A 23,229-nucleotide genomic window follows, 5' to 3' on the forward strand; every position below is an offset into this window, starting at 1 on the left:
ACCATGATGTAACACTGAATAGTGTGAAATTGAGCTATTTTCAAGGTCTGGAAATGTATAAAAAAGAAAAAAAGTATAAAACAATATTTAGATTTTATTTTGTCAAAATGTTCCTTACTGCATCACTTTTTTCTTTTCTTCTGTCCTTATGTCCTTCTCTTTATCTTTAATCCTTTTCTTCTATTCATTCTTAGATTTTTCTTCTGCACTTTTTTCTTTTCTTGCATCCTTCCTTCTTTCCCTCCTACCTTACTTTTTTGTGTTTTCTCCTTCGATGTTATTCTCTTTGCTCATTTTGTCCATCCTTTCCTTCATTCCTTCCTCCCTGCTTTCCTTGTGTTTTTAAAACACCTTTATTCCTTACTTCAACCCTTGCCTTCTTCCCTTGACCCTTTCTCTCATCTTCCCTTCTTTTCTGCATCCTTTGGTATTTGCAGGGCTTGCATTTAAGCCTGACCTCTGTAGAATCACCTGCTGTAGAGTTGAAGTTTTGAATTTATACTTTAAACTGAACCAGAAATTGTCTGCAAACTCTGCTAATTTGATTATGGCAAAATTAGGCAAAAAACGTAAAGTGATTCCATTTTTTGTGTATGAAAAATGGTCTCTGAAAGAGGATCAGGTTTTTAAGAATTTATTACAAGGCCAATAATCTATTTTTCTCAGGTATGCACTTATTTTAGTTTTCTCTTACTTTTATTGGATTTTATTTATTATTATAAAGTGCTTTGCCGTTTTCCTTGCATGACTCAATATTTAGAGTAAGTCCTGTGAATCATCAAGGAGTATTTAGATGACCCAGCCAGCAGACTCACGCCATCTTCACTGCATCGATAACATCAGTCTGTAGAGCTTGTTCTCTTCCTGTCACCCCAAATTACATTTTTTGTTACTTGCTGTTTGTTTGTTTGTTTGCGCCTTCCTCAAGTCGAAGCATCCACCAGTGCAGGAGGAATGGAGGCGGATTGGCTGTTCTCTAATTTCCCCACTGTATAGCAAACACTTTCTGAATGCACGAGAAGAGAAGCCATGCATATGTGCTTTTGTAATATGCTCAGATTGATGGGAAACTCCAGGTTATGATTTGAAACATACTCACACCGCAAGAAAAATGGACATTACTCAGCCTTCCCAGCAAAGTTTGGGTGTATTGCTTAACTTTCTATGTTTAGAGTTTCTTTGTGAAAGCCCCAGGTTACCTCCAGGACCTGTTTGTTAATGACTGGTTGAAACAGAAGTCCTGCCTTCAGCTCCGAGTAGCAAAATATGTCTATAACTCACACCCACACCCTCCACCTTTGGGATAATTTCACTAGTTTGGGTCTTTTTGATAGTAATGAGTTCCATTTTTTATTTAAACCTGTAGACAGGATTCCCACCCTAAGGCGATGCCAAATTCACAAACACATAGCTGTGGTCCTGATAGTGTAAGAATATCCTTTGCTTCAACTACAGTCCGTTTCCTGTCTATTGAAGCTTAGAAGAATTTTGGAGGGAAAGAAAGAGTTGTGGTTCACTTCATTAGGGCTGAGCTCAGGTTTTCCTGGACTTGCTGTGGTGCAACACTGCCCCCTAATGGCTCTAAATTTGTCCATTTTAATAGATCCCTGAAACAAAGGACATAATTTTAATAATTGAATCCAACATTTTTTCTTTGAACCGTCTCTAACATAAATAGGCTATTATAAACTGATAAGATACACATAAAACTGTAGCTTTAGTCTTTTATTTTGAAGATATCACTTATCTAATATGTTCAGCTTATTTCACGATGTATTTAGCACCTTCCCCACCCTTTGTGAGGGAGCTCAGATCACTGGGTCTGTTTAAAGTTTTCACCAGAAAACTGCTAGAATCCATCTTGTGATGGGAGGCACAACATCAGTTAGCACGCTGACCTCTTCACATATGATGCATGAAGAGTTGAGTATGTTGTCGACATGGATCTGACTTCATTTTCAGATCTCAGATTTGTGATGACTGCATTGTTGTGATGAATTGCTGTTGGAAAAAGAAACTCTCCCCACAGACAGGCATGCAGTATAAACACCCAACTAAACACTCAGAGCATCAGTGAGTACTATAGGCGTCTTTTGTTTTTCCAAGGACTCTTTCACACAGATGAAAAACATACCATCCACGCTAACGCGGCTGGTAAAATGAAAAGTGAGCTCCAATATTAAAACCGTTTCTGAGTGGCTGCACTGAAAAGTGAAACAGACCAACTGCAAAGCATCAATGACAGGTTCTGTATGCTATAAATTATATCCGCTCTGAAAAAGCTATGACTCATCCCTCATCTCTTTTTGTTTTGCTTCCAAGAAAAGTGGACCTGCTCAAAAATATTCTTAGAACTTGAACTCTTTTTTTTTTTTTCTTTCTTCCAATTACTTTCGACCAGCGCCCCCTTATTGAGCCATTATTTAAGGCTAATTAATCATTCCAGCACAAAAGGGCAGATAACTGATTTATCCATCCATCCATTTTCCATCATGCTTATCCCTGCTGGGGTCGCGAGGGTTACTGGTGCCCCTCTCCAGCTGTTAATGGGCGAGAGGCTGGGTACACCCTGGACAGGTCGCCAGTCCATCGCAGGGCAACAGAGAGACAAACAGGACAAACAACCATTCATGCACACAATCACACCAAAGGAGAATTTAGAGAAAACCAATTAAGTTAACAGTCATGTTTTTGGACTGTGGGAGGAAGCCGGAGTACCCAGAGAAAATCCATGCATGCACAGGGAGAACATGCAAAACTCCATGCAGAAAAAAACCCTAGGCTGGGAATCGAACCCAGAACCTTATTGGTTCTTGGAGTGTTGCCCACTGCTCCACTGTGCAGCCTGAACTGATGTAAAATTGGATTTTAGTAAAATCGGCTTGTTTTTAATTATTTTGTTTAACAAAAATAGTTGAAGACATAAAAAACATCAGATTTCACCCTGATGGTGAAAATTAGTTGCGCTGATTTCCAGGATCTTTGGGAAATGTAATCACCAACAATCAAAACTTTTTTAAAATTATTTGAGGAGCAGTGGTGACGTCCCACTGTGTTTGTTAGATAAATGATTCTTGAAAACTGGGTTCTGCTAGTATAAAAAAATATTACTGAGTTTAGGTCAATATTAGAAAATAGCTTGATGAGTTTTAATAATTTTAAACTTTATTCGCTATGTGTTCCCTGGACCAGTGGCGTCTAAAACAAGACCAGTCCTGCAGGTTTTATTTGTGTTTCTGCCCCACAGTTGATTACAATGGCTGAATCATCTCCTTAGCATCTTTTCAGATTCTTCATGAATAATGAGCATTAATTTTAATCACCTGTTAAACCAGCGAAATACCTTTCACAAGCAAAATATTTGCCTTTGAAAGGTGACTTTAGACCCCACTACTCCTGAAAATTCAGACTCTTATTTCCAAAAGATGACCAGAACTTCCAAATCTGACATCAACATAAACAGAGGACGGCGCTTTAGAGGGATAAAACAGAGCAATGTTTCTCTCCTCCATCCAGGCTTCAAGTTATCTGCTTCCTTTTACTTTCCACAAAAAATATAATCATATTTCCAAGTTTCTTACAACCTTTCAGTTTTGTTTTCAACACCTTACTGTTTCCAAAGCAGAGCTGACTTGGCCTTTATTCCTTAATCAAACTCCATCAATGAGAAGTCTTTGATGGGGTGTGGTGTGTTCACTACTTGGAAAGGGGATAATGCTGCTCAGGACTGGTGAATTCACGGCTGACTCTCTAGGTTCTGTACAGAACTGTTTCCTAATAATATGTTTTATTTTGAAGAGATGTCTTTCAGTTTCTGGATATTTTTTGGATTTGAGGCTTTATTTAAACCCTGATGGTTCTTAGATTGTCCACCACTTTTTAAAGCACATAGTTCATATTTTTTTTTCATGACTGAGGCACATGGACTGTGCAGACTACCTAAGCATACAGCAAAATGCCAAAAGAAAATAATGTTACAGAGTTTTGGAAAAAGGTTAATGAAAGGCAGTGTAAAGTATTTCAAAAATATTGTTTTTAATCAACTTCTTTCCTTGGCCAATTAGTCCTGAATGCAATGTACAGTATTTAGCAGTTTAGCGGGAAGGTAACCTTGAATGCATGATTCAGTTTGTCGAAGTGTGGGGAAAAACAAGGGAGATTTTATTTGACCCAGGGGTTTGCAGCTGCACAGCAGCTCTCATGGTGAATTACACCATTATCTGTAAAAGGCTATGCAGCAAAACTCAGGCTCATTAATCGCCTAATGTTTCCAAACAATTGGGGTGTTGTTGCTTAGATGCACATTTTTCAATTAAAACCTTTGCCCCCCCCTCTGCAGGTCTTAGCTTAAGTGAGATAAGGGAGCAGCATGTCGTGTGCCAGGCAGACAGGATCCAGCCGCAGTGACCAGCATGTGGCTTGCTGGTTGTGGCAGGGTGGAGTGCGTGGACTGTGTGTTTGTTTCTCTGATTGGGTCCCATGTCGCCTCCAAATTATAGCCCTCCAGCTCTAAACCAAACCAACTTTGACACACAGAGTGTAAGAGGGAATAAAGGCAGATAGAAGACAGGGAGATGCAGGAGGAGACGGTGGATTAAAGGTGGATGAGTGGAGGATTGATGTGAAATCTGTTTCATGTACAGACAGTTCTTGTTTCATTTCTAGTGAGCTGATCTTTAACTCCGTCTCTCTGGGTGTCAAGTGTACAATATCCTGCAAAAGATTGAATTCTACTTTAAGTTTTTTTTTTTTTTACACCTTAAAGCCAAATTTCAAGTTTAATTTGAAGAAGTATTTTGTTAAAGACAAACACAAGGTGATATACATCAGTTGAGGGTAACTATTTACAAATAAATACCTAAAAGGCATGACTTATATACTTGTAGAACCACACTGTATCAGAACTTTGTAGAATTATATCTTGTTCTTATTCCCTCTAATTGTTTCAGAGAATATTTTTAGCATTTTTCCACGTTTGGAGCATTGATCCTTTGCCCGTTCTTCTTTGCAAAACATCTCAAGCTCATTTAGTTAAAGGGGGGGCCATCTATGAATATGAATTTTCCATTGTTGTAATAGATGCTCAATGGATTTAGGCCTTGGACTGATAGCATTGTTCTAAAACATGAACGTTTGAGCTAAGCTATGCCCCTGCAGCTCTGGCTGTATGTTTAGGGTCACTGTCCTGCTCAAATTTCTCCCCACTGCTAGGTCTTGCAGTTCATAGTGGTCTGCTTTGTCTTTTTCGTGACCTCAAAGTTATAGAAGACAATCCTTTACTTCCGGGTAGATCATCTAAATAAGCGGTCCTCCTAATTGTCAATAATTCTAGTGATATGTTTACGTAAGGCCGTCCTACAGTACGTGCTCGTCCCATTAGTAATCTTTCTCTGCGCACTTTCAGGCGTATATCTGTAGTGAGCTAGGTTTCCGACAGTCATAAAAGCTCACCTTTCTCACTGCGGTTCTTTGAAAATGGCCGAGGGTCGTGAGAGAAAAAGTGTCTATGAAGTGTATGAGAAGAAAAGAAAGGCAGATACAATAACAAAGATTGGAGTTACGTGACTAACGGGGAGCAAAAAGTCGTGATCATCTGTCTGAATGGTCAGTTAACTGAATTCACTATATAGTCCTTGCTCTATATAGTTATTGAGGGACTTGGAGATTAGGGTGGACATTCGGACACCGTAAGCTTGTATGAGCTATGAGAAGAAAACTTTTAAATAGAGCGTGCACAAGGAGAAATGGGCTTGTGCACGCTCTCGCACACATTTGATAGGCATTCCCTCCCGGGAGCGGGCACATGGTTGTTCATGTTCCTTTTTGTTTTAGTAGAGAGGGCATGTCTTTTAAAAAATTTGTGAAAATCCTCCACAATACCTTTAAAATGTACATTATGAATGCTTATAGCTTTCTTGCAACAGTGACCCTCTGTGTGGAATACTGCAAATACATTTCCCACCTGAGCTGAAATACATACAAACACAGAGGAAAATATAGAAATACTTCCTAGTTTAACCCAGAATGAAAAAACAAGCCTCTGTGTGGTATTAAGCTCATGCTCTGTTGTTCTCACATTGTTCCAGATGATATTGTGATTTGTTTGATGTGTGCCTGTTTGCATGTGTTTTCACTTGCCCTGTACGCAGTTCCTCTGCGTCACTATAAATCTTTAGCCTTATGACAATTTCACTCCTCTGCATCTTGTTGATTGAGATTCCCAACTCTTCTCAGTTATTTTCTGTTTTTCCTCTTCAAGGAAAGACATGGCTGAGTTGTCCAACTGATAGAAAAGTCAGTAGTTATGCTGCACAGTCCATTTATTACAGAGTGCTAATAGATTTGTTGTAATAGGAAATCTTGAATCTTCTGTGTGCAAGTAGTTTTTTGCTTAGTCATCAGGTTGTCCGGGTCAAAGAAAGGTTGAGGAGGAGAGCGGTGACAGTCTTTATAATTGCAATCCTTATGGTTTTATTCCTGGTGTGTTTTGCAATACCTGTGGTCGCCTGCAATATCATTACTGGTGATGTAATAACAAACAAACTCCTTGCAATGCTGCTTCCAGTCAGACAACCATAACTGCAAAAAATCTCAACTTGGTTTGTAGATGCAAGTATAGGTTTCCTTCCATTAAAAGGAGATAAAGTTGATTATTTAAACTGATAACATCTAGAGTAAAAACTGATTTTTCTTCAAGCTGCATTTGGCCTAATTCAAAGACGAATTAATGGGAGCATGCCAGACCTTTAGCTAGAACTTAGACTTAGACAGACTTTATTGTCATTTTGTACACACAGAGTATATACAAAAAGAAATTTCGTTCAGTACAGCTCTCAAGACATTTTCATTTTTTAAAGTGCAGCCATGAGCAGTGAAAATGTAAACATACGACTTTATATTAATTACAGTTCCGTCATTAAGGATTTTTTTTTCTTTATACAACATTCAGCAGTCTAATGGCAGTGGGAGAGAAACTGTTCTGGAATCTGCTGGACCTGCATCCAATGCTTTGAAGTGTTTTTCCACAGGAGAGTGGAGAAAACAGTCCATGTTGGGGGAGTGAGGGGTCATTTATGATGTTACGGCCTCGGGACACGCAGCGCTGGGATGAACTTTAATGGAGGGAAGAGGAGCCCTGATGATATTCTCTGCTGTTCTCACCGCTCTCCTCATCTTCTTCCAGTCTGAGGCGCTGCAGCCTCCACACCACACAGTGAGACAGATGGTCAGAACGCTCTTTATGGTGCTTCTGTAGATGGTGGTGAAGATGGGTGGGGACAGGTGAGCTCTTCCCATCCTCCCCAGGAAGTAGATGCACTTTTGTGCATCTTTGTTCAGTGAGGTGGTGTTTACATTCCAGATGAGGGTGTCTATGATGTACGCCCCCAGGAATTTGGTGCTGCTGACCACCTCTACAACTGAGCTGTTGATGACCAGTGGAGCGTGGTTAGGTCGGTTCTTCCTGAAGTCCAAGATGATCTCTTTCGTCTTCTCCACATTGAGGATCAGGCTGTTATCTCTGCACTAGTCCACCAGCTGCTCCACCTCCTCTCTGTAGTTCTGGTCATTGTCATCTCTGATGATGCCCAACATTGTGTTTTTGTCTGCAAACTTCACAATGTGATTGGTGGTGAACCTGGGGACGCAGTCATGTGTCATCAGGGTGAACAGCAGGGGGCTCACGACGCAGCCCTGAGGGGAACCTGTGCTTAGGTTGATGACATCAGAGGTGTTCTGTCCGACCCGGACTGACTGAGGTCTGTTGGTGAGGAAGTCTAGCAGCCGATTGCAGAGGGGTGTATTGAAGCCCAGCTGTTCCAGTTCGCCCAGCAGGTGCTGTGGGATGATGGTGTTGAAAGCTGAAGTCCAGGAACAGCATCTGGACGTGGGTGTTCTTCTCCTCCAGGTGTGCCAGGCTCAGGTGGAGAGCAGGAGAGATGGCGTCCTCAGTGGAGCGGTTCTGTCGGTAGGCGAACTAGAAGAAGGCAGCTTACAGTATTTCCTGAAATTGTTGAGGAACTTTGACTTTTCGACATTTTCTCACAAAGCAGCTCTAAGCCTCTTGGTATTTTGTTAGGTTTGCATGGAGTAAGCCAACGCAATTAAGTGCATAACTGCAAAAGGTTTATTTTTATAATGCAAGAAATCTGAAGAGTTTGGCCTACCCTTGACCTGCACCTTGAGATCCATCTCTCATTGGTACACCCACATCTCACCATCTACTTTGTAAAAAAAATGTGTTCTAGCAATGTGTGGCCTCAGACATCTTCTTTCAGTATTGGACAGTATTAAATTCTGTGGATTATAGACAAAAATTTGGATTTTTAACATTAAACTTTTCCTTGTTTCTGTTTTGATAAAATATTAAGAAGACATATAGAAAGGAAGATGTTATGAGGGGGGATTATTCTCCTTGACTGTGTCGTATTCTCACAGGAGGTTTGGAGTGCATGCTATCTCCTTTTTGCATTTAGGTTCACGTTTCCGTTTCCATGATAAAGACCTGCACTCTTTTTACACTGGATAGAATAATAGCTGTTTAAAAGAATCCAGAGATAGACTGGATTTTTTTCCACTCTCGCTCATCTTGAGGCAAATATCCGTTCTTTCAATAAACAGAAATTTTCCGGTGAGCCCCATTGTCGGATTTGTCCCCGTCATCACTGCAGGTAACACTGAACATGTCCCCATGCTGAGATCCTGTCTGTGAGGGATTGTGCACCCCTGAGGAGATGAGCCGCACTCATAAACAGCCTGTCTGGAAAATCAGCTGTGATTTTTCTCTCGGTTCTGGTCTTGTTTATTTGTTCAAAATTCTGCCAGCTTCTCTGGGTTTGAACACATACATTTGTTTGTCTTCCAGTTGCTTTACAACAAATCAATAGTGAGCTTGCTGTACATGATTTAGAATTAATCTTTAGTTGTTGTCTTCTGGCTTAAGGATTTATGGATTTTGCTTTTAGAAGTTGGTTTGTGTGCCTTCCAGCTTTGCGTGTTGTTATTTGTGAGTGCAAATTGGATGTGATTATACATTTGAAAATTAGGCACATGTGTGCCTCCAAAAGAATGCAAATGGCTTTTTCGAGGTTACCATAGCAATCGTAAGGAGACTTACTTGTTTGCCTTGAACCCTGTCTGGGCAGAGAGTATTGGTCAGAAGGAGGAGCAATCTGCAGCCAACTTTGTGCTTGCTCTCTCACAAACCAGGACCTCCATTACCATTCCTCCCCCTTTGCCCCCAGACCCAGAAAAGAGGTTCATTGTGCAGGCAGTGTGCAATGCGATGCAAGCGAAGACTGTTTTTAGTTAGCACTCTGCACTCCATCTGAAACACTCACCTTCCTCCAGGGGTTGCATCTGGACCTGGTTTCCTGTTCAGCCTGTGCCGAGCAGGGGCGGGGTTTGGCCCAGCTCTGTGATTGGGCGAGATTGGGGTCTTTATAGGGCTCTGGATGGTTGGGATTGCCAAACAGAAATCTGTCAATCATTGGCACATAGATTCAAACCAGAAAGCAACGCAAGAGACGGCTGGTGACGCTTCAGGTTTCCACCAATAGCCTGGTGGCACATTTAGATTCAGCCAATGTGAGGAGCCCATTAGGAGAAAAAAGTGATCTGTATGTCATGCAAAGTTGTTTTTTCATTGGAAAACACACTCTTTTAAGTAACACTTATTTTAAGTAATACTGTGTCTAGTAATTATAATGCTTAAAACTAGCATTTATCTGACCCAGTAATGCAGTACAGTCATGTGTAATGGGCACATTAGCTCAAGGCTACATGGTCAGAGCATTCTGTAACTGTAATATTAATAATGTTAAGCATGTTGCATGTTAAGTGGATTTATTGAAAAACACCTGATATTGTGTTTAGTTCTCCAAAGTGTCAATGTTGGCGATCTTCATTCCCAACTGTTCCGATCAGAGCCAGCATTTGTACCAACATATTGACTAGGGTGGGGTTGAGTTCAGTGCTGGAACTCCTTTTGTCCATTTTTTTCCTCAGCTTCCCCTCTGCACAGAGTCTCAGTTCTAAAGCAAAGACTTCCATTTCCTGTCCTGGCGCCATGACACGGAGCTAACAGCGGCTTTTACAGACCTCTTGAAGGGACCCAGTGGCGCTCAATACTTCCTCTAGCAAACTCAGAAAATGTGCACATGCACCCCTGTACACAGACTGTACAGGGTACAGTTTGGAAAAACACATTAAGATGCTTTTGTAAGAAGAAGGTAAGATGAATGATTCAACACTGGACACTTTAAACCTTGAAATACGCCCAAATGCTCCAACTGTAAGGGTCTGTTCTTCTTACTCTATACAGCTAATCTCTACATGGTAATGGCATGTTCAATTAAACTATGAAATACTTACAGAAAACTGAGAAAACTGCATCCTCAATCACTACATAAATTCGACCCCTTTCAAAATTGAACTGGTTAGAGTTGAATATCTGCATTCCTCTCATTAGAGGAAGAGAGATTAATATTTCTGATAATACTTGCCCAATAGTCCTTCATTTTCATTATTTGTTATTGGCAAAGGTAAAGTGAAGGGTACATTCATTATATTATAATTTTGTCCAGCTTTGATTAGTCTAAGTTAAGATGCCCAGTCGGTCCTTGAGATCCACTTTCCTACAGCTTTTAAATGTTTCCCTGCTTCAGCACAGCTGATTTACATTCATTACTTATTTAAAAGACTTTTTCTAAAATCTAAGGATCTAAATTTAGTATGTTCATTCTGGAAAAGGTCCAAAAGTTACAACAATTGAGCCCCCTCAACTCTATTTTCTCTGTTCCCCTTTGCTAATGGCGTCTGATGACAAATCTGTATAGCAACAGAGCATTCTGAAATAAAAAGGCTGTTTGTTGGCCATGGCATCTATTTTGAGAGTCTAAAGTATCAATAAGTATTTTCTTGAGAGACGTGCAGACAGACCTGTTTGGGTTGAATGCAAGTGGATTTGAACAGGAACGTGCTCAGTGGCGTGCCGTTAAAAATCCCCCTACTACTTCTGTATTTCTCTACTCTACAGCTCATTTCTTCTGTCTCTCCGCAGAAATGAGCTGGGTAGAGATCCCAAAACATTGTTTGGTAGAGCAGATGAGTGCAACTTGGAGAGGTATTTGATTTCACAACGCTAAAAAAGAAAAATGTGTGGTGAGATTATGTTTGAATGGTCCCTAAGGGTGAGTTGGCTGGCCCTTGAAGGGGGAAAGAGGCCTCATTGAAATGAGCGGACTTGAGGAACGTCTCCCAAAAAAACTAAGCCGCTGTTCTGTCAGATCAGCACACCCCATCAGACCAGCATACCTATAGTCAATATGCATGCACAAGTCATCAGATTTCCGTTTATCTCTTTAGTTTTATACAAAAAATAGACTTTAAACTACCTCAACAGGCATGTATCCCTTCGTGTACAAGTCGTGTTGAGGTAGTTTAAAGTGTATTTTTCTTACAAAACTAAAGGGATAGACTAAAGGGATAAACGGGTATTGACTATGGGTATGCTGGCCTGACCGGGTATGCTCATCTGACAAAACTCCGGTCGATTACCTGAGGATAGGGGTAGGATGGATGAAGAACTCAATCTTCTGTTAACTTTATTTATAATCACCAGAGATGGGAAGTAACGAAGTACAAATACTTTGTTACCGTACTCAAGTAGATTTTTCTGATATTTTTACTTTACTACTTATTTTTATCGCGACTTTTTACTTCTACTCCTTACGTTTTTACACTTTCTACTCCTGACATTTAAAAAAATTGTCTCGTTACTTTAGTTTTGAATCATTTCAATGGAGTTACAGTTATTATTTTTCACGTCATCAATACCAAATTCAATCTAATTGGATGGGAATCTACGTTGCATTTGACGCACCACTACAAGATTGTGAAAACGAAGCCGTTTTCCCCCTCTGTTTCTAAAGTATAGCCGCCATCTATCACACACACCGTCGCGTCTTTACTACATTTCCCAGCATGCACCACAGACCGGCCGTCATGGCGGCGGCAGTTCCAAACAATTCACCCGGTAATTTACACTAGTTCCGAAATTACAACGTCACCTTTCATTCAACACTTTACTTACTCACCAGCGTAGCAAACTCTGAATGTACCCACTGCGACAGCTTCAGTATACATTCCGTAGTCGGTAATAAAACTTCCCAGTCAAATTACACATTCTCGGCCTTGGTCCATCAGCATACTGGTCCGTGTGGAAACACGTACCGCATCAGAGCCAGTCTCTTATCCATTGTCCCACGGCATTGGAAAATACTATGTGGGGACAGGGGTGTTAAGTGGGATTTCAATGTATGTACCAGTAATAATTGTTAGCATGGTAATTAGTAGGTGAATTGGGACTGTTAGCATGGTTAAACTATTTCATAATTATGTATGTTTTTTGTATGAATGATGCTATTGCCTGTATTTTGTTTTCTACAATGTTAACTGTGCTTTATTGGGGATTTGCCTTCCTGTTTAGTGGGGCTGTCCCAATTGGCTGGTTATTGGTGGTTCTATTTAAGGGGCACACTCCCAATGGCTTGGGAGGGCTGCTTGGAGAGACTGGTTGGAGAAACTGCTTTTGAAGGTCTGCTTAGAGAGACTATATTTAAAGTCAGCTTGCTGTGAGGCTGTCAGTGTTTTGTATTGCCTGCAATGGCCGGTTTTGTTTTCTTTATTTGAAAGTATTTTGTTTGTTTGTTTGTTTGTTTTTTTGTCTTCACCGTCACACCAGTAAATAAACGGCTACACACTTTTGAACTGGAATTTTGTCGTCCGCTGTTTCTTACCACCTTTTTGCAAGTCATCTGCTTACACCTCCTCTGACGTGAGACGGGAGCTGGCGAGCCGTTATCTCACAAAGATGAATCGACAGATTCGGCGGTATTCATTCCCGGCAAATCATTGCAGCTTGGTGGCGGTGGCGTTAGCATAGTAGTATGGACGACGAGATGATTGAAAATGAACACAACGGAGATCTAGTCCTATTGGCAGACATCCATTTAAAATGTAGGCAGCGGCATAAAAAAAGTGGTTTCTACTTTTACTTTTATACTTTAAGTAAATTTACAAGCCTGTACTTTGTTACTTTTACTTGAGTAAAGAAGTTTCATCAGTACTTCCACTTTTACCAGAATATTTTTTAACACAAGTATCTGTACTTTTACTCAAGTATGGAAAGTGAGTACTTAATCACACATTAAGAACGGCTGAGTTTGACTCCTTTGAAAAAGTCAGCGTGTTCTAGGAGTTTGGCCTCAACTGGACTTGGCTTTGTAGAGACTTCCTCTGGGTCAGACATAGAGCATCCATTGGCTGGCCCACCTAAACTACAACAGCCTGTCATTGTCTTGATTAAAGGACCACAGAGCTCCAAAAAGTATCTACAGGGACATATAAAGCTCCATCTGACACAAACTCACCAGTAAAACTCTCAACAATTGGTTCCTTTCTATCATTTTGAATCTTGTATCTTAGTTTCCGTCTTGGTTGCCTTTCTTCTGGGTTTTATTATTCAGTTTTCCCATCTCTTGATCATTATTTCCTTTTTTTACCATTCTTCGACCAGTCTTTCATTTGAGTTTCATGTTTTTCATCATACAGATTGGCTCCACACCCTTGTTTATTGGTCTATGAGCTCACCCTGGCTGTAAGAGTGGCCAATGGGCTGTGAAGGATTGTGTGATCTGTCGCTTGTTGGACTAGAGCCTCATTCAGCCACAGAGAGTTCCTAACTTCTCCAACCTGTACAGACATAATCACAGAAGCAGATTACTATTTTAAAACATTGCTTCATTGTCTCTTGGATTTTGTTGAAAAGAGAAAGTTTTTTAGAGTAAAAAGAGGTGCTATGAAAATTAAAGAAAAAAGAATGAGACCAAGTAAAGCAGTAACTCAGCTGTAAGATTAGCAAAGGGAACAGTGATGTCATGCACAGGCTGAAGGTTTATATTTCGACATTTACTAAAACAAACAAAGAATATTTGCCCGCCTTAGTATAGGAACTGATTTCTATTCTACTCCAATCAGAGGTTGTACTGGTGAAGTGCAAGTTTTTGCAAATTTTTGAAATTTGAATTTGAGCTTTAATAAAACTTAAAAGAAGATCTCTGTCCTTAACCCCTTGGCGCCCACTGTTGCAAATATGCAACAAACCCCTGGTGTTATCAACACGGCCAAGATAGCATGTGCATTCCCCTATTTCTGGTTATTACACATTCAGGGTCTACCTATAAACCTTTGGCAAGCTTTTGATTGCGCTGCAACTGGTCTCTACTGGTTTATGTTATCATTGACCATTATAGATTTTGTCACAAATTTTTTCACTAAATATTATTTTTTAATAAATAGAAAATGTAGAAACTTATATTTGGTAACTACTTAAAAGCAAACAACGTTCAGAGGTCACAGCTCCAACAACTTCATCCAGATCATTAATTTAAAAAAAAACTTGTGTGGTGCCATATATAAACTATAGAGATATTAGTTTTATACATTTGATTGGTTGAAAATGTATAAATATTATAAATATAAATATCATTAGCATCCGTTTAGTGGATCTGGTAACAGTTAGTACACAATAAGAGCAATTAAGTGAGAATGTGCCCCTTACTGGCCAGAAGACGTTAAACTTGAAGCTTTCATCTTCGGCGAGCTTGATTTGACCAATACCAGTTAGTTGCATTTGCAGTTTTTTCTATGTTTTACACTGTACCTTTTTAGTTTATTAACAGTTTGTAATAGAAGTAGAATATATTACTCTGCAACCCATCACACCTACTTGGTATTCCATATAGAAGTGTGTTAAACATGATTTTCTGTACCATTTTCAGTACTGCAGAGAAGCATTTAGGGAAAATAATAGAGTTTAATGTTGCCTTTGCCTTAGCTGGTGTTGAACAAGATTGCACAGTCTGTATGAATCCAAGGAAATGTGGAGAAAACTAATTGTGGGATTCTAGAGAAGGCAATGAAAGTGTAGCTGGCTCAGTTTTCCTCTACAGCCACACCTGCAATAACATGACCTTCATGGAAAAGTTATTGAAGGAAAACATTTCCTGTTTCCTTACAAATTAATATCTATTAAGAAGGGATAGACTTTGGAAACAATATCCTGTGGCTTAATGCAGACTGAATAAGACATGCTTGCCACAATTATGGGAGGAACATTTGAGGGATAAAATGTCCTCATTTATATAAAAAGTACAATTAAAATATTATTTAACATTTTTCTGTCAAGCTTCAGGATTGGATTACAAACGGGGATATATCGTTAATAGGGGAGGAATACAAACCAGATGTAGAGTAAAACACTAGGAGTTTTTGATTGGTCAACCATGTTAAAAAGTTGCATGTGACTTAGTCAAGTATGGGTAAATGCAGACTGTTTATCTGACCTGAGTAACCTTAACAACCTTAACTTTTCTGTGGCCAAATTTCAAGAATTATCCTATTATAAAAACAAATCGTATGTGTGTATAACTCCAGGCTCTTGGCGACTCTGATTTCCCCGCTGTGCTGAGGCAGCTGCTGCCCTTGATGAAGCCCCGCGGAGGTGAGAAAAGCTCATCCTCAGGGTCCAGGCTCAGAGAGGACGAGTGCGGGCCAGACGAGCTGATCCTCCTCCTGGTCTATCTCTACTCTCTGGCTGCGGAGGCGCAGCAGGCAGGTACCGGGGAGGAGGAGCTGGAGAAGCTGGAGCGGGAGCTGATAGGAGCACTCACGCTGGTCATCACACAGGAGACAGAACTCAGCCCATTGCTCCAAAACCTCACAGGTGAGAAAGTGCCCTTGCTGTCACAGTTCTTTAATAAGGCTTTTGCTGCAGAGTGTTTGTTTCTTCCATCCCTGCTTTTAGTGGTGCTAAAATCTCACTGTAACCGTAAGATTAGTTGCCATCAAGCCTTCTCCCTCTATATTATTCCAAAGCTGTAATAATAATAATAATACCATCACACATGATTGGCAACAGTATTCAAGTACAAAAAGTCATTGTTTTTCAACTTTATGTTATAAACCAAAACAGAATTCCACATTATGCTATCTAATAGCTTTGCCTAAATGTAGTTAAGCACATTTTTGCCCATTCTTAAAATTCAAACTCGGTTAGATTGGAGGTAGAGGATGTCTTTTTAACATATATTCTGTAAGCATTACCACAGATTCTCCGTTAGATTTCGGTTTGGTCTATCAATCTGGCTATTCTAGCAAAGTCTTTGGAGCTCAGTCTGGAAGTTTAGGATTATTGTCCTCTTAGAACATGGACCAATGACCATTTGCCAAAGTCCCTGTCACCTTTATCTATCACCTTCTATCACCTTTTTCCCAGGATTTTCCCTTTTTTGATTGTCTGAGGCCATTGATGATAGATACAGTATTTCTGCAGCTCCTGTACATTTATCATAGGCATCTTTGCTGCATCTCTGTTGGCTTCTATTGTCAGTTCAGGGTGAACAGCCATGGCTTTTGTAGGTTTACAAAGTGTCTCTCTCCTCCCGTTCTTCCTGTTATATAGGTTCTTTGGTGCTGGTCCTTAAGGATCTCTGAATAGGGTGTGTAACATTGGTTGGGCTGAAAATGGCATATTTGCTGTTCTCTGAGCCCTAATGCAAGCCTGGTTATAAGCCCCAGAATGAAACGACACGTTTTCTTCCTTTTATTGTATGCTCATGAATATTTAGATGAGCTGTGCGCTGATTGGTTGGTTTACAACGAGCAAAGCTGATGAGCAAAGACACATCATAGCAACAAGCACTCACTCACTGAAACCTCAAATATGTTAATATGGTAGGGTGACCAGACGTCCTCTTTTTCCCTGAAATGTCCTGCATTGCATACCTGAAAAAATGTCCAGGGGGAATTTCAAAATTGTCCGGGATGTTGGTCGACTACAGTGCAGTACGTAGTCGAAACACACCACGCACTCGAACCGAACCATGAGCTCTGGGGCTGGTCCGGGAACCCCGGCAGATGGGAACAGGGAGCCAGCGGGGGACAGGGCGACCGAACCCGACCTGGTGACGTTATTCATCATTGAGCTGTGCAAATAATCTTGGACGTGATTCTTAATCGAATCATGTTTCTGCTTTTGCATGTCTTCACTCCAGCATTACTGCTCTTCCAAATGTTAGTAAAGATCAGCTTGAGAATGAATATTAGAGCCCTCTAAAGCAGGGAAGTAGCACTACAACACTGGCGAGATCGCTTTCAAGTGATGGTTATGAATTAATCGGTAGAACAAAGTTTAATCTAATAAACCATTAATGATAATTAACCTTAAGTCAAATTTCTGTTGTTATCCCTAAGTGGACCCATCACCAACAGACTGCATAAAAACATTGAAAAGGACAAGAAATGGAAAAAGCTCAGACTGCTTATTGAGCTGCTGCTGAGCTGTAGTGCAGATCAAGGCTTGCTCCCAAGATAAATAGTCCGTCTACCTCAGCACCACAGCCAGCTTACCTCCCTCAAACTAATAGCATCTTTAACCTTGAGCCTCCAACATAAGCTCTCCTCCCCCAGCCATATAGTTCACAATTTGTCCCACTTTTAGTTTGGGCCCATAGCGTACATTAGCACACGCCCAGAAATGCTACACGGAGGTTTCGTCTTATATCAAATAGAGTATGGGGTCACGTTGGATATGGGATTTCATAAATCTTCATGGCAAACTATTCTGGACTGCTGAGCCCTCTGCTTTTCACTTTTCTCTTAGTCTCTCTGTCTTTCCTGTTCTACTTGGCTGAGTGCAGTTGGTAACCGAGGGGCCTCCTGGCAAGTTCAAGCTGAAAGATGGAGCTCATGTTAAAGAAACTGACTTTGTTATAAACACTTTGTTGGAAGGAAGCCTGTCATGGTGTGCCAGGTGCGTTCAAGACAGAACAAAGAAAGCATGTCAGGAAAACCTGGCAGTGTGTGTACTTCTTAAAATGTTTGTGTGTGTGTGTGTGTGTGTGTTTGTGTGTGTGAATGTTTTATAGCAGCCGACGAAGCGGTTGGCTCAAGTAACATGAGTAGGAGATCGTCTGTTTCAGCATCCAAAGCAAAACATTGATTGTGACATTCTCCCCAATTAAAGGAGTCAAATAAGAACCAGACGCTGAACGAGCGCTGGTCACCATGAGAACGGAGCTCTTGCAAATTTTTCTCTGTTTTTGAGTTTGGCTGTAGTGAGGGTCTCAAGGTTAATGCACTGTGCATGAACTGCTTTTGTGTGTTTCTGCAAACGGTGCAGACTCACTAGAAAAATATACACTGAGGACAAAATGCTAGAAGACTAACGGTAACTTGAGTTTAGGAAAGTAAGCATGTTAGCCTCCGAGATTGTTAAAGATTTAATTTTTTTAACTTTTGTAAATAGTATCGTTACGAGATGATGGTTCTTCAGACTTTTATCTTCCTTGGAGTTTGGGATTCTTTTTCTATACGCCTTGTGAAGAATTTTCTGTTTTCTTGCATATATATTTTATTATAAAACTTTTTTTCTATGCATCCAGACGCAATAGTCACGATTTTTTCAATAACACCAAGCTGTGGGATGTTTTTTTACAAAAATATGCAGCTTGATCGGCTCACTGTGACAGAAAAACCTCACAATGAGAACATTAGACAAAACTTAAAGATACAGATGTGAACTGGAGATAAAAATAATTGAAAAGGAATCTTTTGTTTCGCTGTTTGGCGTTGTGCACTTGGCCACTTCTCATAAACCCTCACCCCCCTCCCCTGATGATACGATAAGGTTTCCTTATCCACAGAGGCTTTTCTTAGTGCACTTTATCCCCACTTTGTATTAAATGCAAATCTTTACAGGTTTAATTTATGGCCATCCTATTTATTAAAGTCTCCATTAAAGTGCTGTCCATTAAAAGGCTCTTTATTGTTTATTATTATTGTATGTATGGATTGATTACTTAAATTGTTTGTGTTCTGTACTCTTTAAAAGCAAAAACAGGATTGTAATCTTAGCTATGCCTGTTTGTATTGTGAATTTTGTTGCATTTATTTAAAAAAAAAGTTACTACAGTTTAAAACTATCTCTACCATTTCTGATATATTTATTTGTTTTCTCCATTATTGTCACCATCACAACTCTTAGCAGGTAGTATTTATTTGCAGTCTGCAAAGTACAAGAAGTGTTGATCTTTTAAGAGGAAACCTCACATTGGCTGGTTTTAATTTTTAACTTAAACAAAATGGAATTATATAGGTATAATATTTGATCTTGGTGTGAGAAAACTGTGCTGATAGATACAGATGTTTTAAAGCTAGATGTATGGATTTACCCCAGTATCTAATTGCAATATCTGTGTATATATTAACCTAGATACTTAATTACTAGAAGTTAGTAACCTTTATAAGGCTGGTTGACTTCTGTATTTTAAGAAACAAGAACCAGGTGGGTTGTGGTTGGAAGTTTGCTATAAAAGTTTTGATGACTATTCTGCTTTTTAGCTTCTATCATTCTTTTTTATCCTTTTAAGCAGTGCTGTAATAGTCAAACCAAATATTTAATAAATATAGTTATTTTAGTACCCAGTTAGTCTCCCTTAGGCAAGGAATATTCTGTGTGTGATTTTCTTTAATAAACAAAAGGAAATCTCTAATACAAACTGTATATTACCATAACTTTTTGAATGTTTCAGAAACAGGCTGTTTTACTACAGATTTCTTTGTAGTTTTTTTGGGAGATATCTGTGGTAGATCAACACAAAGTAGCGAGTACTTGTGAAGTGGGAGGAAAATGACTGAATGTTTTTAAATTATGTGGTGTTAAAGTAACACAGTGCATTTGTCCCACTCACTTTAATTCAATTCAGTTTATTTATATAGCGCCAATTCACAACACATGTCATCCCAAAGCCCTTCACAATTCAACCAGATCATACAGTCAAATTGATTTGAAGTTTTCTATCTAAAAGAAACAGCTGATTGCATCGACTCATTGACTCTGACTCATACCAAGCATGTTTTTAGAGACAGTGGAGAGGAAAAACTTTTAACAGGAAGAAACCTCCAGCATAACCAGGCTCAGTGTATCGGCCATCTGCTGAGGCCGACTGGGGTTCAAGGAGACAGAAACAGTCATACAGAAAGGGGCAGAGATACAAAAGGTAATTGTCAACCAGCTCCACAGGCAGCACCGTCCAGGAAACACACAGCCAGGCAGACAAGCTCCGAGCCAGCTCCCATGTCAGCACATCAGGCCAGTTGCAGTCAGAGAAACCGGACTACACTAAAAAACAGGCTGAGCTCCAACATCTTTAAACAAAGGTGTTGATGGCAGCAGCACAGCTGATATTTCTCTCCAGAATGACGTCACAGCCAATCTCTGCAGAGTGGGAGAATAGAGATAGAATGAAGCAGAATGATTAAATAAGGGTCCCTATGTCCTCCAGCAGTCTAAGCCTATAGCAGCATAACTATAGAGATAGCACTGGATAACGTGAGCCACTCTAACTATAAGCTAACTATAAGCTAACTATAAGCCTTGCCTTAAAAGTAGACAGGATGTCTGCCTCATGGACTAAAACTGGTAGTTGGTTCCACAGGAGAGGATTTAGTGTTGAAATCACCTCTCTATACAGTGTATATCTTACTCCAGTTGTTCTTATAATAACTCTAATAGAGTAGGTGTAATTTGACAATGCATATTTAAAACTGTGGAATTAATGTCGATCTAAAGAGTCTAGCATGTAAATGCATTCCGTGCTTGGAGCTAGTTGTTTGTAGAGTTATTGATTCTAAACAGCTTCTTTTTCCCTAGCTGAGAAAATAACCCCCACAGCATGATGCTGCTACCCCCATGTTTAAGTTAAGATATTCTAAGACATGTTTAAGCTGAAGTGTAGGGTTAGCTTTCTAACACAGAGCACTCTGCTGTTCTGCTATAGTCATATAGGACAGTTATTTAAAAGGAATGGCTGTATTTTCCATCTTCATTTTTGCACCAAAACAGGAAAGAACAGAAAAAAATAATTAAGTAAAAAAAAAAAAAGGTAATTTAAAACAGGGGAAACCCAACCTACCTCAGCAATATTTAAATATACATTTTCTAAGTTTACAATATAGGGCCAAATGTTTACCACAGAGTGTGTGAAACAGTCTCTAATGTCTTTGTATTGTTGTCATAGAGTATGGATTTGATGAAAGGCCAAACAGTATTTATCCAGGAGAATGGGTCTGCTTATTGCAGACTGGGAAATGATCTTCTAAACCAAATGCTCCACAGGCAGCACCACATGTGGGAAGAGGCTGATTGGTTGTGGGCAGCGCTGCAAAGCCAGAGCAAACGATGGGATTGGATAAAGAACCCAGACTCTTCTGAAAGCTCGATTCCGATTGGGCCCTGCCAACTCTTTATAATATACAACACTGTGGTGCGTGTGATGTGTGTAGGTTGTAAATAGCTCCAAGAAGTTACTGTTAATTCCTCATTCAGTTGTGGGAAAAACTACATTTATGCTGGTTGGAAGGGGAAGAAAATCCTCAGGCCCCTTCATAGAGGCTCTTCCTCTCAGGTCTGGTAAATCTATGGAAGGAAATCAGTCAACAGCCCTCTTTTTTGTTTTTGAAGGTTTAATTTCTTCTCTGATTTTTGGGGCAGAGTAGGCATAGTTTGACTGGCTCTGCCAAACATTACCAATTCTCCACCCTTGGACATCTTGCTGGGTCAGGAAACTGATTCATAGTTTTTTTGCTCATGTCTGTGTGTGGGTGTAGAACACCAAAGGGTGAAAATGAAGTCTTAAACCCATTTGGTGCTGATGCTAGAGTTTTATTCAACACGTTTACTCAAGAAAATGACTTGCGGAAGAAAAAAAGACTTTTAACGGGAATTGTGATGGTTTTCATCATGTTCTTAACTCTCTGCGTCAGCCACTCCTCGGGTTTGTTATTTATCCTGTCAGTGGTGTTTGCATGGGGTAAGGAAGGGGGGGAGCAGACCTCCCCAAATGCGAATGTTTGGGTTGGCACGGCAACATGAGCCAGTCAGGGGACTTGAAAGGGATCGCGCATAACTCTTGCCACCAACTGTCGGCCTACTTTTTAAACTTTTCTTCTCTTTGTTTTGTACATGTCTGTGTTTCTTTTTTTACCCCTTCTATTTCTCCTCCTTCACAGGCCCCACAGTGTAAAGCCAGCAGCCAGGGAAGTCGAGCGTAATTTTATCTAATGATTTTGCTTTATTAAGCTTATTTCCCCTGTTGTACTTGTTTATGAAATTAGCTACAATTCCTTTTAATTGGTGTTCTTTCCTTTGCTTCCTTGTCTTATTAAGAAACACACAAAGACACACACACACACAGTCATGCTAGAAAGACCAGCAAATCCGGGGGTGACCAAAGTGGCCAGTAGCATTAGCTCTCCATCGTTCATTTCATCAGATAGGCGGATGACATGGAGTTCAGGCTTTAATTAACAGCGTCTCTTCGCTTCCTACTACAGACCCACGGAGGTCTGGTTATCAGCCAGGCTAGACACAGCTGGGGGTTGGTTTGATCTTATATCTTAACACTGTTAAAAACAACCCTTACATCTGTCCCCAGCTTCTGCCTTTGTTGTGTACAGTTTTTAATAGGTGCAAAAAACTATTTGTATTGCCCTATTTAAACAATATAAAGTTTAGGGAAGCAGGTTAGACATAATAGAGTGTTTAGGTTTAAAGCTGTGGAATTGAAGTTAATAATCATAACAACAGCAAAGTAAAATAATACAATTAATAATAAATACATTTATAATGCACGATACATATAAGCATCTCAAAGTGCTACAAATATAAAAAGAGGGAAAATATAAAATTTTATGTTAAAAAATCATACAGTAAATCTTAATCATAAAAATTGGAAAAGCTCTGATCCCCTGTCAGACAGACATCAGTCCAGGAAGCAGCCACTGTCAGATTTATAATGATAATAAGCCCTAAACAGCTGTATTACCGGCTGTATTAACATGTTGACTTCCAATAATGCAAACCAGGTTTGGCCAAAAACCTTTTAGTACAACGTAACCTGTATTGACCCTATGTAGGAATATAGAGGAGGATTAAATGTTCCTTTTACCACAAGTCTGTAATGGTGGGGTTTTTTTTGTTTTGTTTTTTCAGGAAAATGACAGCAGAGTGGCAGCGAATGGTTATATGGTCTCTGTCATGGTGAAAAGCTTCCCAGAAAAATTTGGCATGAAAGTCATTTTAGTTGAGGGAAATTCCAAAAAAGTAAA

The 23,229-nt window shown here is 39.9% G+C and overlaps 1 protein-coding gene across 1 annotated transcript in view; it reads left to right on the plus strand.

The window, feature by feature from the left end:
• Positions 1 to 23,229, plus strand: part of scfd2 (sec1 family domain containing 2) — a 95,884-nt gene that overhangs the window by 55,534 nt on the left and 17,121 nt on the right. The window contains exon 5 of the mRNA XM_015385546.1: positions 15,496 to 15,792. Coding sequence (XP_015241032.1) covers positions 15,496 to 15,792 — 297 coding nt within the window. The remainder of the gene's footprint in view (positions 1 to 15,495; positions 15,793 to 23,229) is intronic.

This window comes from Cyprinodon variegatus, unplaced genomic scaffold (genome assembly GCF_000732505.1).
Source record: "Cyprinodon variegatus isolate N-32 unplaced genomic scaffold, C_variegatus-1.0 Scaffold343, whole genome shotgun sequence".
Taxonomy (NCBI): Eukaryota; Metazoa; Chordata; class Actinopteri; order Cyprinodontiformes; family Cyprinodontidae; genus Cyprinodon; species Cyprinodon variegatus.